The following is a 17,533-nucleotide window of genomic DNA, read 5'->3' on the forward strand; positions in this document are numbered from 1 at the left end:
TCTTTCACTGAGGCGCGAGATGAAATGGCTCAGAGCTGCAAGGCATCCCATGACCCTCTGTACTCCTTTCAAGTCCTTGATAGGCCCCATGTTAGTGATGGCCGCGATTTTCTCCGGGTTGGCCTCGATGCCCCGCTCGGAGACGATGAACCCCAGGAGCATGCCTCGGGGGACTCCGAAGACACACTTCTCGGGATTGAGTTTCACACCTTTTGCCTTGAGACACTTGAATGTTGTTTCAAGGTCAGGGAGGAGGTCGGAGGCTTTCCTCGTCTTGACTACGATGTCATCGACGTAAGCCTCGACCGTTCGGCCAATGTGCTCTCCGAACACGTGGTTCATGCACCTTTGGTATGTCGCGCCTGCATTCCTTAAACCGAATGGCATAGTAATATAGCAGTACATGCCAAAAGGTGTGATGAAGGAAGTCGCGAGCTGGTCGGACTCTTTCATCCTGATTTGGTGATACCCTGAGTAGGCATCGAGGAATGACAGGGTTTCGCACCCAGCAGTGGAATCCACGATTTGATCGATGCGAGGCAGAGGGTAGGGAACCTTCGGACATGCTTTGTTTAGACCAGTATAGTCTACACACATCCTCCACTTCCCACCTTTCTTTTTCACAAGCACAGGGTTGGCTAACCATTCGGGATGGAATACCTCTTTGATGAACCCTGCAGCCATCAGCTTGTGGATCTCCTCGCCTATGGCTCTGCGCTTTTCTTCGTCGAATCGGCGCAGAGGCTGCTTCACGGGTCGGGCTCTAGCTCGGATATCCAGCGAGTGCTCGGTGACATCCCTCGGTATGCCAGGCATGTCCGAGGAACTCCACGCAAAAACATCGGCGTTCGCGCGGAGAAAGTCGACGAGCATTGCTTCCTATTTGGGGTCGAGCTCGGAGCCGATCCGGACTTGCTTGGAGGCGTCGTTGCTGGGGTCGAGAGGGACGGACTTAACCGCTGGCTCGAAGTTGCCAGCGTGGCGCTTCGCATCTGGCACCTCCTTGGAGAGGCTCTCCAGGTCGGCGATGAGGGCCTCGGACTCGGCGAGGGCCTCAGCGTACTCCACACACTCCATGTCGCATTCATACGCGTGTCGATATGTGGATCCGACGGTGATGACCCCGTTGGGGCCCGACATCTTGAGCTTGAGGTAGGTGTAGATGGGGACGGCCATGAACTTGGCGTAGCATGGTCTCCCCAGCACTGCGTGGTAGGTTCCTCGGAATCCGACCACCTCGAACGTGAGGGTTTCCCTTCGGAAGTTGGAGGGAGTCCCGAAGCAGACGGGCAGATCGAGTCATCCAAGGGGCTGGACGCGCTTCCCGGGAATGATCCCGTGAAAGGGCGCCGCACCGGCCCGGATCGTGGACAGGTTGATCTGCAAGAGCCCGAGGGTCTCGGCGTAGACGATGTTGAGGCTGCTGCCTCCGTTCATGAGGACCTTGGTGAGCCTGACATTGCCGATGACGGGGTCGACGACAAGCGGGTACTTTCCTGGGCTCGGCACGCGGTCGGGGTGGTCAACTTGGTCGAAGGTGATGGGCTTGTCGGACCAGTCTAGGTAGACTGGCACCGCCACCTTCACCGAGCAGACCTCCCGGCGCTCCTGCTTGCGGTGCCGAGCTGAGGCGTTCGCCACTTGCCCACCGTAGATCATGAAGCAGTCATGGACCTCGGGGAACTCTTCTGCCTTGTTGCCTTCCTTCTTGTCGTTGTCGTGGGTTCTGCCACCTTTCGCCGGAGCCCGACCTTGTGGAAGTAGCGCCGAAGCATGACGCACTCCTCAAGGGTGTGCTTGACGGGACCCTGATGATAGGGGCACAACTCCTTGAGCATCTTGTCGAACAGGTTGGCCCCTCCGAGAGGCTTCCAAGGGTTCCTGTGCTCGGCGGCGGTGACAAGATCTGCGTCGGCGGCATTGCGTTTCGCTTGCGACTTCTTCTTGCCCTTCTTCTTCGTGTCGCGCTGGGCGAACGCCTCGGGGACGTCTTCCTGCTGGCGTCCCTGAGGCTGCTTGTCCTTCCGGAAGATGGCCTCGACCGCCTCCTGACCAGAGGCGAACTTGGTGGCGATGTCCATCAGCTCGCTCGCCCTGATGGGAGTCTTGCGACCCAGCTTGCTCACCAGGACGCGGCAGGTGGTCCGGCGAGGAACGCACCGATGACATCTGAGTCGGTGATGTTGGGCAGCTCGGTGCGCTGCTTCGAAAATCACCGGGTGTAGTCCCACAGGGATTCCCCTGGCTGCTGGCGGCAGCTTCGGAGATCCTAGGAGTTCCCAAGGCGCACGTATGTGCCCTGGAAGTTTCCGGCGAAGGCTTTGACTAGGTCGTCCCAGTTGGAGATCTGCGCAGGAGGCAGATGCTCCAGCCAGGCTCGGGCGGCATCGGAGAGGAACAGGGGGAGGTTGCGGATGATGAGGTTGTCATCGTCCGTTCCACCCAGCTGGCAGGCCAGCCAGTAGTCCGCGAGCCACAGTTCAGGCCTTGTTTCCCCCAAGTACTTAGTGATGGTAGTCGGGGCTCGGAACCGGGTCGGGAACGGCGCCCGTCATATGGCCCGGCTGAAAGCTTGCGGACCGGGTGGTTCGGGCGAGGGACTCCGATCCTCCCCGCTGTCGTAGCGTCCCCCACGCCTGGGGTGGTAGCCTCGGCGTACCTTCTCGTCGAGGTGGGATTGACGATCGTGGCGGTGGTGCTCGTGGCCGAGGCGACCCGGGGCTGCAGGCGTTGCGTCCCGCGTACGCCCGGTGCGGACCGAGGCTTCCCGCATCAATCGGGAAGTCACGGCGCGATGCTCCGGGGGGTACCCCTGCCTTCGGGAGGCAGAGCTTTCGGCCCGTCGGACCGCGGCATCCTCTAGGAGATTCTTGAGCTCTCCCTGGATACGCCGCCCCTCGGTAGTGGATGGCTCCGGCATCGCTCGTAGTAGTATTGCTGCTACAGCTAGGTTCTGGCTGACCCCACTGGAAGCCGGGGGCAGCCTTGCCCTGGCATCGTTGGCGATGCGGTGCTGGACGTCCTGGGCCTGATGGCGCGCTTCTCCGGCTAGCGCTTGGCCTGACCAGTCCTGCCTGATGTTTTGCCGGAGCTGCACAAGTTGTCCTGCTTCCTCGTCGAGCTTGGCCTGCATCTCACGGATTTGCTTGAGCTATGTGTCCTGACCCCCCGCAGGGACTGGGACCACAGCTAGCTCCCGAAGGATGTCAACGTGAGGCGCAGGCCTAGGGGGATCGCCGTCCTCCGGCATACCAAGGTGGTTGCCTTCGTCGAGACCCCCTAGATCAACGTGGAAACATTCGCGACTTGGGCCACAGTCCTCGTCGTCGAGGCTGTGGCCACCATCGGAGCAATCGGAGAGGCAGTAGTCACATGCGGTCATGAAGTCCCGCATGGCACTAGGAGCACGGAGCCCGGAGAAATCCCAACCAGAGTCGGGGTCGTCATCTTCGTCGAAACCCGGGGGCCCGTAGGTCAAGACGGTCGTCAGTCTGTCCCAGGTTGACCACATATGGTACCCCGGAAGGTTTGGATATGCCTTTATGAAAGCGTCCACCGAAGCGGGGTCGCTTGGTGGGTCGAAGCTGAATCTAAAAGGCACAGGATGGAAAACGGACGGTACCTCTTGATCGACGGATGGTGATGAAGTCGCGTCGGGGATGGACTGCACTGTTATCTCAGGTACGAGGCTAATGCCCAGCTAGTCCTTCGTGAGCGTGCTGGCATCATCCGTCCGCTTGGGGTTGGCGTGTTGCAGGGAAACGACGCTCGTCTTCGTATCAAACGCGAGGTCAACGCCCGACGTGTCCCCCGCTGGGGCACCGGTGTCGTCGACTCGCTCGACAGCCAATGAGGTGTCGCCTCCTGCTTGGCCATGGTTGCCCCGCCTCCTCCTCCTATGGCGGGGAAGGTGACGGGATAGGTCCGGATGCTGCTCTTCCGCCACGCGGGGAAGACGTCGTCGAGTCCGCCGCCGTCGGGCGGGTTGACGGCCGCCATTGTCATTGTCGCGCGGCGGAGGAAGGAGAACCATGTCGTAGCTGCCGTCGAGGGACATGAACTCGAGACTCCCGAAACGGAGCAGCGTCCTGGGCTGGAGAGGTTGCTGGAGACTACCCATCTGGAGCTTGACGGGAAGCTGTTCGTCAACACGCAGCAGTCCCCTACCTGGCGCGCCAACTGTCGGCGTTACGACCCCGGGGGGTCCCTGGACCGACGAGTAAATTGTCGCTGCGTGTCCCAGCCCAGATAGGTCGGCGCGAGATGGAACACAAGGGGGAAAGAAAAGGGGAACCGCGACACGTGTTATCCTGCGCCCAGGGCAGATGCGCTTGCAGTAGGGGGTTACAAGCGTTCACGAGAGAGGGAGAGAGCATGTTCGTCAGCCCGTCCTCCGGCGCGGCCACCTTCTCATACGAGGGCCCTGGACCTTCCTTTTATAGACGTAAGGAGAGGGCCCAGGTGTACAATGGGGGGTGTAGCAGTATGCTAACGTGTCCGGCAGAGAGGAGCCAGAGTCCTATGTACATGCCGACGTGCCTGTCGGAGAGGTGTTAGTGCCCTGTGCATGTGCCGTCGTGGCCGTCGGAGGAGCGCTTGAGCCCTGTAGAAGCACAGCTGTCGGGGCTGTCGGGACCTTGCTGACGTCTCCTTGCTTCCGTAGGGGGCTAAGAACCGCCGTCGTCATGGGAGCATGCGGGGTGCCATCATTACTTGTTTTACTGAGGCGAGCCAGATGGGACGTCGGTCTTGTTCCCCGTAGCCTGAGCTAGCTAGGGGTAGGGTAATGATGTACCCCCCTGCGACGTGGTCGGTCTGAGCCCAAGATCGGGCGAGGCGGAGACTCCTCCGAGGTCGAGGTCGAGTCCGAGCCCTGGGGTCGGGCGAGGCGGAGATCGTCTTCCGAGGTCGAGGTAGAGTCCAAGCCCTGGGGTCGGGCGAGGCAGAGACCGTCTTCCGAGGTCGAGGCGGAGTCCGAGCCCCAGGGTCGGGCGAGGCGGAGACCGTCTTCTGAGGTCGAGGCGGGGGCCGAGCCCCAGGGTCGGGCGAGGCGGAGCTTCCTATGGCGCCTGAGAGTGAACTTGGCGGCTATCAGCCTCACCCTGGCGGGTGGCACAGCAGTCGGAGCAGGGCAGGCGGCACTGTTTTCCTGTCAGGTCAGTCAGTGGAGGGGCGAAGTGACTGCGGTCATTTCAGCCCTGTCGACTGAAGAACGCGCGTCAGGATAAGGTGTTAGGCGATCCTTGCATTGAATGCTCCTGCGATACGGTCGGTTGGTGAGGCGATCTGGCCAAGGTTGCTTCACTGCGAAGCTTGCCTGAGCTGGGCCTCGGGCGAGTCGAAGGTGTGCCCGTTGCTTGAGGAGGCCCTCGGGCGAGGCGTGAATCCACCTGGGTCTACTGTTCTTGCCCGAGGCTGGGCTCGGGCGAGGCGAGATCGTGTTCCTTGAGTGGTTGGAGCTTTGACCTGTATTGTGCCCATCAGGCCTTTGCAGCTTGTGCTGATGGTGGTTACCAGCCAAGTTTAGGAGTCTTGGGGGTACCCCTAATTATGGTCCCCGACACATTTGAACTCTCAACCTTAGCAATTAATCTAGCATTTTCATTTCTAAGGTTTGAGATAACATCATGGCAAGTCCTTAGCTCATTAGTTAATTTTTTACATTTTTCAACTTCTAGAGCATAAGCATTTTTAACTTTAACATGCTTTTTGTTTTCTTTAATTAGGAAGTCCTCTTGGCTATCCAGGAGTTCATCCTTCTCATGAATAGCACTAATCAATTCATTTAATTTTTCCTTTTGTTTCATGTTTAAGTTGGCAAAAAGGGTGAGCAAATTATCCTCATCATCACTAGAATTATCCTCATCACTAGAAGTTGCATACTTAGTGGAGGATTTTGATTTTACCTTCTTCCTTTTGTCCTCCTTTGCCATGAGGCATTTGTGGCCGACGTTGGGGAAGAGGAAGCCTTTGGTGACGGCGATGTTGGCGGCGTCCTCGTCGGAGGAGTCGGTGGAGCTCTCGTCGGAGTCCCATTCCCGGCAAACATGGGCATCGCCGCCCTTCTTCTTGTAGTACCTCTTCTTTTCTCTCCTCTTGCCCATCTTGTCGTTATCCCTGTCACTATCACTAGACAAAGGGCATTTAGCGATAAAATGACCAGGCTTACCACATTTGTAGCACACCTTCTTGGAACGAGACTTGTAATCTTTTCCCTTCCTTTGCTTGAGGATTTGGTGAAAGCTCTTGATGATGAGCACCATTGCCTCGTTATCGAGCTTGGAGGCGTCAATGGGAAGTCTACTTGATGTAGACTCTTCCTTCTTCTCCTCCGTCGCCTTGAATGCGATTGGTTGCGCCTCGGGTGTGGAGGAGGAGCCTTGCTCGATGATTTTCTTGGAGCCTTTGATCATCAATTCAAAACTCAAAAATTTTCCTATCACTTCCTCAGGAGACATTAGCTTGTATCTAGGATCACCACGAATTAATTGAACTTGAGTAGGGTTAAGAAATACGAGTGATCTAAGAATAACCTTGACCATCTCATGGTCATCCCATTTGGTGCTCCCGAGATTGCGCACTTGGTTCACCAATGTCTTGAGCCGGTTGTACATTGCTTGTGGCTCCTCCCCTTGGTGAAGCATGAAGCGACCGAGCTCCCCCTCGATCGTTTCCCTCTTGGTGATATTGGTCACCTCGTCTCCTTCGTGCGCGGTCTTGAGCACGTCCCAAATCTCCTTGGCGCTCTTCAACCCTTGCACCTTGTTATACTCCTCTCGACTTAGAGAAGCGAGGAGTATAGTGGTGGTTTGGGAGTTGAAGTGCCAGATTTGGGCAACTTCGTCCGAGTCATAGTTTTCATCCCCCGGCGATGGTACCTGTACTCCAATCTCAACAACATTCCAAATACTAGTGTGGAGTGAGGTTAGATGGTGCCTCATTTTGTCACTCCACATATTATAATCTTCAACATCAAACATGGGTGGTTTGTCTAAAGGAACAGAAAGTAAAGGAGTACGTTTGGAAATGCGAGGATAGCATAGGGGTATCTTACTAAACTTCTTGCGCTCATGGCGCTTAGAAGTGACGGACGGCGTGTCGGAGCCGGAGGTGGATGGCGATGAAGAGTCGGTCTCGTAGTAGACCACTTTCTTCATCTTCTTTTTCTTCTCACCGCTCCGACGCAACTTGTCGTGTGAAGGGGATCCCTTCACCTTGTTATCGGACTCCCCGGATGGAGCCTTCCCATGGCTTGTGGCGAGCTTCTCGCCGGTCCCGATCTCCCTCTTAGCGGATGCTCCCGACATCACTTCGAGTGGTTAGGCTCTAATGAAGTACCGGACTCTGATACCAATTGAAAGTCGCCTAGAGGGGGGGTGAATAGGCAAATCTGAAATTTATAAACTTTAAGCACCACTACAAGTCGGGGTTAGCGTTAGAAATAAAAGTGAGTCCAAAAGAGAGGGCGAAAACAAATCACAAGCAAATGAAAGTGGATGACATAGTGATTTGTTTTACCGAGGTTCGGTTCTTGAAAACCTACTCCCCGTTGAGGTGGTCACAAAGACCGGGTCTCTTTCAACCCTTTCCCTCTCTCAAACGGTCACTTAGACCGAGTGAGCTTTCTCCTTAATCAAACGGGTCACTTAGACCCCACAAGGACCACTACAAACTTAGTGTCTCTTGCTTTGATTACAAGTGTCTTGAGAATAGGAATGGGGAAGAAGAAAGCACGATTGCAAAAAGCCAAGCGACAAGAGCGACAAATAACACACAAATCACTCTCTCTCAAGCCACTAATCACTAATGATCACTCGTCTCAATTGTGGAACTTGGAGAGATTGGAGGCTTTGATTGTGTCTTGGAATGGAATGCTAGCTCTTGTATTGAATGTTGAAGGTTGGAATGCTTGAGTGAAGTGAATGGAGGTGGTTGGGGTTGTATTTTTAGCCACCAACCACTTTCTAGCCGTTGCCCCTTTCTGCCGACCGCGGACGGTCCGTGCCCCTGGTCCGGACGGTCCGCCCCTACAGATCAACGGCTGAAAACACAACAGTCAGCAGTAACGGCTATATCAATGGCTACATTGCATTTAATGTGTTGTCAGATGTCAGATAAAGGCAGTCGCGGACGATCCGGTCGTGCACCCCGGACGGTCCACGAGGACGCTATAATTCATTTTACCGAACCTGTCACCTTCGGGTTTTTTGGTTCCTCACCTAACGGACGGTCCGCGCCTGAGGCCGGACGGTCCGCGCCTGAGGCCGGACGGTCCGCGCGTGGTCTCGGACGATGCTTGCTCTTCCATCGGACGGTCCGCAGTAGAGACATGTGTTTTTGCATTGGTTCTGTCCGAGGGTCATTTAGGTGTCGCGGACGGTCCGCCACAAAGGCCCGGACGGTCCACGCTTAGTCTGTTTTTCCAAAAAGCTTCTCCTGTCCGGAATAATCTACGGTATTGCGGACAGTCGATTTAGAATAGTTGTAGATGAACCTTTGGCACCTGTAGAACATATAATCTAGAGCAAACTAGTTAGTCCAATTATTTGTGTTGGGCAATTCAACCACCAGGTTTGACCCTATTTCCCTTTCACCATGCAAAAGACCCTTGCTACTACTACTACACCTACCAACTACTACTACACTACATAATACTACGAACTAAGCCGTTGGCGGCTTGCCACCGGCGTTGCTGCCCTTGCCGCCACCATTGCCTCCATTGCCATTGCCATTGCCATCATCGCTATCGCTGCCCTTAACACGGCTGCCGTTGTCGCCACCACTATTGCTTCCCTTGCTACTGCTGCCGTCAACGCCGCCTTTGCCGCCGTTGCCACCGCCATCCTTGCCCTTGCTTCCATTGTCAACATTGTCATCCATGGCTCCTTCATCACCACCATCGTAGCCATCGTCATCGTCATCGTCCTCCTCCTCCCCTGACTCATCCAAGTCATCGAGGTCGGACAGCTCGATGCCCCAGAGATAAGCCCTCTCCCCGCTGACATCCCCATGGAGTCGTCCTTGCAAACGGATGATGGGGAGCCAGGGGACGGCAGATTGGTCCTCTCATCAGAGAGCTCTGTGTCACTGAAGTCCTCCGATGGCGGAGTTGCAGGTTGTTTCCTCTTGTCACCCCTGGTGTTCCTCCTACCCTTATCGTCTTTCTTTCCCGCCATCGGAGTTTCTAGAAGAGGAGAAGAGGATAGGAGGAAACAAGAAGTATGTGCAAGTGAAGGAGTTTGCGGCACACAGTTGGTCTATTTAAAGAAATGAAACAGTACCTCTTTGTATTCCGGTCGTACAACAAACAGTCGCCAGCCTTCAAGAGTCGTTTGGATTCCAAGAAATTGCATGCTTCTGTCACCCTTTGGCGTAACACAACACCAACACCTCAAACAACTATTCCGTGGACAAGACAACGTACACACGCATTGGGCACACCCATTGAGTGCACAGATTAGATTTTCTAGAAAACACAATATATGAAATATCAACGACAGTCCTACAATATGACAAACTCAAGATCGATAGAAGTTTACTGGTCAAACCTGAGTCAACCAGACCTATATCAGTTGAATTCAGTCGGTAGCCTTAGCAAGCCTGGCCAGACATGCCCTGACTAGAGTTCAGTCAGCCAGGCCATAGTCGGTTGACCCTTAGTCGGCCAAACCACCCTCAAGACAAAGTTAGTTGGCTAGATGCCGTCAGACCAGAAGCATGGTTTATACACAACCAGGGAAGTAAAATAAATCCTACGAAGGCAAGATCTTGGGACCTTCATGTTGATTGATACTCAAATCAGCTCGAAACTCAGGGGCTACACTCAATGAATCAAAGCATAAAAAACTGCACTCAAAGAAATACGATCAAATAGCTTAATTCATTCTTAGACGTGTCCTCGGGGGTTTGTGGGAGATATATATCCCATGGGTCATCACAACACGAATATGTTCCATGGGCCACCTAAAAAGCCTCTGATAAGTCGCCCAACAGTGCATACTATCGAGAAGCATTCAGGCAAAACAAGATCAGGCAAAACAAGATCAGGAGAAACAAAATGACGTGGCCAGCGGGGAACAAACTCGAAGAATATGGCACGAGAACGCTATCCATGCGCCATTGTCGTAGGGGAATGGTGGGGATTCTGAGACGCGTCCTGGACACGACTAGATAGCGACCTACTCAGAGGATAACTCAGAGGAAAAGCAACTGAACATCGGAAGAGTAGGCACACTCGCAATAGAAGATGATAGACTCAAATGATCTATAAGATAGGATATCTCTCTAGTCAGCTATATAAGGCTGCAGAGATTACCCTACCAAAACCCTCTCTCTCTCTCTTGCCCACCATTGGATTGATAGGAACTCTTTCAATCACTTCCACAGCTACCTATAATCTGCAAACTCAAAGCAATCTAATACTCAACACCACACATGATGTATGGTGTTACACGTTCACGTGGCCCGAACCTATATAAATCTTGTGTTTCGACATGCATCGCACATAGCATTGAGCAGTGATCGACGTTGACGTCCTCCTAAAAAGCACTACGTGAGCTACCCCATAGTGCGCAGTCGAGACTAAACACCAACAACGGTTACCGCCCCTGGACCCTTCGCCTTTGAGTTGTGCGATAGTGGGCCACTCGACCGAGGCGATGTCAATGGCGGCGGACGTCGTTGAGGTCCAGCTTCCATATGCACCAGGTCCCTACCCTCCTGCTGCACAGAGGGTGGTGGTCTCTTTGCTACTTGCTCTAGAGGAGGGCTCCGAGGATCTTCCCGCCTTATCCTTGAAGGGACTGGAGTCGAGGAGATGGAGGCAGAGGAGAGAAGGTTTGTTGAGGGGGCTCCATCCGGGCAACTAAGAGCCTAGAGATCATCGAGGGCTCTAACACCTCTGCCATGGAAGTAGCGGTGATTGTGCGTGTGTCGATCACGCAAGAGTTGCTCCCTTTCGATGTGGTAAGTCTCATCTCCTTTTTGCCCCTTAGTGTTTCTAGGATTCCTCACCTGAGTATCACTCCTAGTTGTAGCGTCTCCTAACCCAGTCGTCGACCCGGAGTGACGCACTGCTTGCAGCGCAGTAGGAGGTGGAGCACTTGCTCACTGAAGCTGCCAGTTCGGAGGAGCGGGAGCTGTTCGTGCTCACTCTTAGGCTGAGAAGCCTTGGGCGGAGGTGACGCGCCTACGCACATAGCGAAATGAGGCGCGGGGTGACGTGGATCGCCTTCGGGGGGAGAGGTCATGCTTTTAGGGAGCTCTGTCGGAGTTGACCCGACATACCGATGACACCGAGTTGGCACTAAACTCAGCTAACGCTCACCTAGAGGGGTTGGATGCAGATCTCTCGCGAGAACGTGAGGCATCCAGAGGTACACCCTTTTGGGAACGGGGTTGTTCTTGATTGGTCTATGTCTAAGGTTACTTACATTTCTTCTTTTGCAGAGCTCTAAAAGATGTCCTCTGTGGCTCGGGACACCCAAAATGTGGTAGACGATGAGAAGCACAAGCTCTCAATTGCTTGTGACGCCACCGTAATCGCATGGCTCCAAGCCGAGGATTCACTCTCGGAGTAGAGCGTGGAGCTTCATGCTCTATGGTTGGCCACGGGCATGTCATGTGTGCACCTTTGTCCTTCGATGACGACAATGGTCTTGTTGACCGAGCAACTGGGAATGTTGTGGGGCCACATGGAATTTGTCGTCCTAGAGGACGCGTTCTTCATGAGCAATATGCCCCTTGGACAGATGGTCCCTCACTTCGATGAGATCGACCCTGTCATGAGTCGCATCGAAGAAAAGTTGCATCGGATCGAAGCTCAAGTCATCCCTCATGCTCAGCTAATAGTGTGGTGAGTCAACATGGGGCTTCTCCTGCGATGCTCCCAGCCACAGCTCCTTAAACTTTGTCTTTAGCTTCTGTTTTGTAAATAAACTTTAATGTTGAACTAAATGTGAATGAGACTTTATGCTATGTGTCGTTGAGTTTGTTTGTTTTTGGGTTGAAGTCCACGTCTTTATCTTTTCTTTTAAGGCCTGGTTAGTTTGTCCTTTTGATTGAGCGTCTTGAGTTATTGTAGCCATGGCCGCTGGGCCCTTTTAGGGTGTGGATGTGCCTCGAGATGGATCTAGACACCAGAACGCTTAGGCGAGAGAGAAAATAGTCGTAGAACAGTGAGCGGGCTTAAGGGTATAATGTGGTGCTTGCTCCCCAGCCCCTGAGCAAAACTTGGCGACTTGGTTGGCATAGCAATTTGGTTGACATGTTTTGTTTGTGTATGAATAGAGAAGGGACAAAAGAGTAACTTAGGATATAATTTATTTAGCTTTTCGATGTTCCATGCGTTGGATAAGAGATTGCCGTTGTCATCCTTGAGTCGGTACATTCCTGAGCGTAGGACTTCAACGACGATGAACAGTCCCTCCCATGGTGGGGAGAGCCTGTGCTCATCCTGGGTGGTCATGATGACAAAATGCTGATTTCTAAAGCATAAAATGAAGACCTTTGAATGCATTATTTTCAAAATCCACTCAAAGCTCGGGGGCTACACCCATTGGGTGCACCTTTGGTGCACCTAATAGATTTTTAGTCCCATGAAGATAAAATGCTTATTTCTGAAGCATAAGATGATGACAAAATGCTGATTTCTAAAGCATAAGATGAAGACCTTTGAATGGATTATTTTCAAAATCCACTCATAGCTCGGGGCTACACCCATTTGGTGCACCTTCGGTGCACCCAATAAATTTTTAGTCCCATGAAGATAAAATGCTTATTTCTAAAGCATAAGATGATGACAAAATGCTGATTTCTAAAGCATAAGATGAAGACCTTTGAATGGATTATTTTCAAAATCCACTCAATGCTCAGGGACTACACCCAATGAGTGCACCCCTTCGGTGCACCCATCGGCAAAATAGAAACCATGTCATACAACGAACCCATGAGCTGGACCTAGAATCTTTGGGCTGATTATTTCAAAATCAGCTCAAAGTTTGGGGGCTTGTGGGGGATAGATATCCCCTGGGTCCACTAGAAGGCAAGAAGGCCTCGCGCGGGCCCTTGGGCCAGTTACCTCACAAGGCCATCCCTTCGTGGGCCGGGCTAGAATTACTGGTGGAACGGGCCGACCTAAGATAGCAACAGATTTAGGCCCAGGCAACCCGTCAACTTGTGCGCTATCCATAGCAACCGCCCGACTTTCTCGCGCATGGCGTCCTTGAATATCGGGGCGGATTAGGGATAAGTCGGCAATATTGTAGGAAGATCAGTTCAGTCGGTTCACTATTATTTAGGAGACATGTGACACGGTCGAGTATATAAGGCTCAGGGGGTACCCCATCATTTCCATCGACTATCTACCTATCTCATTAGCTTTTCTCCATTCAGGAGACTTCACTTGTAACCCACCACATAAAGATCCACTCCAGGAAGTAGGGTATTATGCCTCTCTAAGCGGCCCGAACCTGTAGAAAATTGACTGTCCCTCTCTCATGCATCTAGCACGAACCATTGAGCTATAATCGACAACACCTTCCTACCCAAAAGCATCGCAAGGGGTAACCCTGGGTGTGAGGTCAGACTCTAAACACCGATAAGACCCTTTGAAGGGTACGATCCAACTAGGCTCCGTGGCGAGAATGGAGGCTGCGAACGTGCTGGTAATAGCCGTTGGGGGAGGTCCCTTCCTGAAGTACGGATGGTTATAGGGACCCGATCCTCGATTTCACATGGGGAATTTCTCTATTAGGGAACGAGTATGAGGCTAATTTAGTCCCAACGGGGATCAAAACAAGAAAAATTTGGTCCCTATCGGGTTCGCGGGAAACCATACCCATTCTCGTTCCCTGCAACTTCTATTGCATAAAATAGTATATTGACATGTGAAAATTTTATTAAAATTAATATATAACCAATTATAAAATAGCAAACTAAACTTTAAAGTAAATCTCTCTTATAATTTAAAATATTGTTTATTCAATTTATATTGATTTGGTATAAATTTGCCTTTAAATATAGCATTTCTTAACAGGGATAGAATCCTCGCGAAGATAAATTCCTAGACGAGGATGTAGATAGGAGAAAAAACTTTCCCGTGAACATTCGTTGGGATAGGGACGAAGAATTTTCCATTGTCATTTCTATCTAAAGGCCAGCATGCTATGGTAGGGACATTAACCACACATAATGATAACTCTGTAAGGGCATGTACAACCTAGATACTATATTATAATTTTTCAAGCACTAGATACACCTAAGAAACCTCTTTTTATGTACAACCCAATATATTTAAGCCTTGTATCTTACTCCCTCCGTCCCAGTATATAAGACATAACCACCTCTAGTTCAAAGACCAAGAAATGAATTTAATTCTCTTTATGCCACTGCATCGATGCATGTGAGTCTAGAGAGAGCACACGTAATATTATGGGACAAGAATAAAAAGTGATTACGCCTTATATTATGGGATGGAGGGAGTATTTACTAGAACTTTTCAAGATACAATTGTAAGTGTAACTGTAGCTAGACTAGAGAATCGTGCTAGAGACGTTCCTTCACTAAGATATCGTCTCTTGTGTTTTTTTGCACCTACTCATTTAATACCCTTAAGATATATGACATTTATGTGGGTTGTACATACCCTAATGGGATCTTATCATCTTAAACCACCTCGAGGTTGAGAGCCCACATTGTCCGTTCTTTCTATGCATGTTTGTTTTTCTTGTGGCGCTTAGAATAACCGTACTCAGGGCGCTGACCTTATGTATATACTACCTCCATTCACAAATATATGACACTATTGATTTTTTTTCGAAAGCTTTGACTACTCTTCTTATTTATAATATTTATTCAAAAATATAAAATTTTAAGTTAAGTATAAACTACATTAAGTGACAAAACAAATAAATAATAAATAATAAGTTATTATTATTATTTTGAATAAGACGAGTTGTCAAATATTTTTAAAAAGTCAATTATATATATATATATATATATATATATGAACGGAGAAAGTATTTGCTAGTTAGAATAAAACTGCAATAGTGTGGTACCTCCACGTGCAGGGTTGCAGGTGAGCATGAATTATGGCAGCAGCACACCGCGTAGGCTTGCCGCAGTGCCCGAAAGCGTCGAGCTCGACAGCTTCGCAACGTCACTGCTGTGGCAAAGCAGCTACCGCGACACAATCCGGAGTGTCTCCATCGGCGCGGGCAGGTCGGCACGCTTCTACCCGCGGAGCGACGGGGATGCTGAGAGAGCGAGTAGCTTTTCGTCGAGCGCCAGCTCGACCTCCTTACTTGCTGCATCGTACTCTGGCTCGGGGCTCTCCTCCACCGACGGCATGTCGTCCTTTCGCGGCTGGGGGACTGCAGGCTTCAATGGCGTCCACGAGCTCCGGGGGATCGCGCTCCAGATGCTCAACGACGGTTACATCCGAGGCATCATCCAAGCGTTTAGTGGCGGCTCGTCAGTGGAGGCGAACGGCGGAGGCCCTGACCACGAAAAGCTCATCGTGGAGAGGTGGTTATCGGAGCTAGACGTGGAATGGATCCTCCATTTAGGAGCGAATTCAGCAGTGGGCCAGGGGTGGTCGGAGTCCCCATCCATTTTTATGGAAGAAGGGGCGGAAAGAAGAAGGGGAGCTATAATGGCAAGAGAGATGGAGGACGAGGAGCCTCTTCTAGGCTCTCCGACGACTTCGTCCACCCTCCACACGGGGGAAGGGAAAGGAGAAGACATGGTTCAGTTGCACCTGGACCTGGACCTGGACCTGGAATCCCTCCGAGATTTGATGGAGAGGTGGATCCGAGCCCTCCTGGTCATGGTGCACGTGCTCTTCATCACGTATCTGGAGCTCCGCGCCAAGAGGTCGACCGTCGGCGGTGTCAGGACTGTCAGGAAGACCATCCGATACATCCAGATGCTTATCGGCGTGGCAACGCCGGGAGCTACCGGCGAAACAGCAAGCAGCCAGGAGGAGGAGGTGACACTGTTCGCCCGATTCGCCGAGGTGAGCGTTCTCAGGATGCTGACCTTCGTCGACGCCGTGTGCCATGCCGTACCCACCTACTATTGGGCGCCGGAGGCGCTCCCGGGGATGCTGCAGGTGTACGCCTGCGTCGCTGATGCCTCGCCGACAGTCTTGGCTTTGTTCAAACAAGCCGCAAGCAGCACCACCGTGTTCGAAGGCATGAATGCTGCCTTCCTGAGGAAGAGAACGAACCTAAGTAACACCATATGGAGCTTGATGGGCATGGTCAGAGCTTCTTTCTTCACGGAGGATTGCTGTCGAATCTCGCTAGAGTCCAGTGGGCCTGGAGTTCATGAGACCACCAGGCTGATGATGAACTACATCGCGCTGCTGTGGAGCAACCAGGGCGCTCTCAACTTGGTCCTGCAGGATCACCACTTCAGCGTCTTCGTGTCCGAGGATGAAGGCTTCAACTCGGTGGTCAGCCTCATCATCGACATGATCTCCAGCTTGGAGAAACATCTCGTGGACGCTTCCCATTCCATTGCGGAACATGGATTGAGGTACATATTCTTGATGAACAACTGTGATTTCATCACGCAGCAGGTCAGATCCTTGGACCTTCCGGCCTGGTTTCCGTCAGACGACAGCAAGATTCAGGGCTACATAGATGCATACCTGCACGCCTCTTGGACACCGGTGCTGTCTTGTTTGTACGTCGACATACCTTTCGGTCCGCGAAGATACGCGTCGCTATCCAAATTTGAGTCACAATTCAATACTATTTGTGACTCGCATAGGCTCTGGAAGGTTCCAGATCCTGAGCTTAGGAAGAGGTTGCGCAAAGCCATCATCGAGAAAGTCATTCCATGGTATGCCAGGTATTTGGAGCAGCGAGCAGCGACAGGGAGGAGAACCACATCCCGCAGCAGTACCCCACATCAACTGCAGGAAGTCCTAGAAGAACTGTTTGAAGGATAAATAGCAACGACTGCTAGGCTTTTTCTTTCTATCTATCTTTTTCTTTCTTTCAGTTGGATGATTTAAGACGCCAAAAGTCCAGCTCTATGTGTCTGCGGCTCGAGCCAAGCTCTCAATATCTGTCAGTTTAATTTGCACGAATCATTTGTGTTTATTACTCAACTCTGCTATGAAATAGTTTTTTTTAACGAACGGCACGAGATTGTGCACGTTTTTATTAATAAAGAATAGTGTTAAGTAGTGACCAAAAGACACAGCACGAAAAGTACAAAACAATTACATAATTATACCAGAGGTAAAAGCGTCACAAGGTGCTTAGCACCTGCGACATCCCGCAGCCTTGCCTCTGTCTTAATTGCTGCTAGCCACTAGCAAGTCTGCCACTAACCTCTCTTGCCTTTGAAAAATGCGGTTGTTCCTTTCCAACTAAATTTGCCAGACCATGGAGCGCGTACCTTTTTGGCACACCGAATGGGCCGACCATGAACCACCACAGCTTGATCGAAGTGGAATCCGTCTAGGTAGCTGGAGATAAAGGGCCGATGGAGAGTCAGGATGCCAGGGCGTCCCAAATTC

The 17,533-nt window shown here is 51.8% G+C and overlaps 1 protein-coding gene across 1 annotated transcript in view; it reads left to right on the forward strand.

Moving 5' to 3' along the window:
- LOC103626750 (Leucine zipper protein-like) overlaps positions 1-17,197 on the forward strand; it is a 36,845-nt gene extending 19,648 nt beyond the window's left edge. The window contains exon 2 of the mRNA XM_008647125.3: positions 15,069-17,197. Within this exon, the coding sequence (XP_008645347.1) occupies positions 15,083-16,957 (1,875 nt within the window). The 5' untranslated portion in view covers positions 15,069-15,082 and the 3' untranslated portion in view covers positions 16,958-17,197. The remainder of the gene's footprint in view (positions 1-15,068) is intronic.
- The last annotated feature ends 336 nt before the right edge of the window (positions 17,198-17,533 follow it).

The sequence above is a fragment of the Zea mays genome, chromosome 5 (assembly GCF_902167145.1).
Source record: "Zea mays cultivar B73 chromosome 5, Zm-B73-REFERENCE-NAM-5.0, whole genome shotgun sequence".
In the NCBI taxonomy this organism is placed as follows: Eukaryota; Viridiplantae; Streptophyta; class Magnoliopsida; order Poales; family Poaceae; genus Zea; species Zea mays.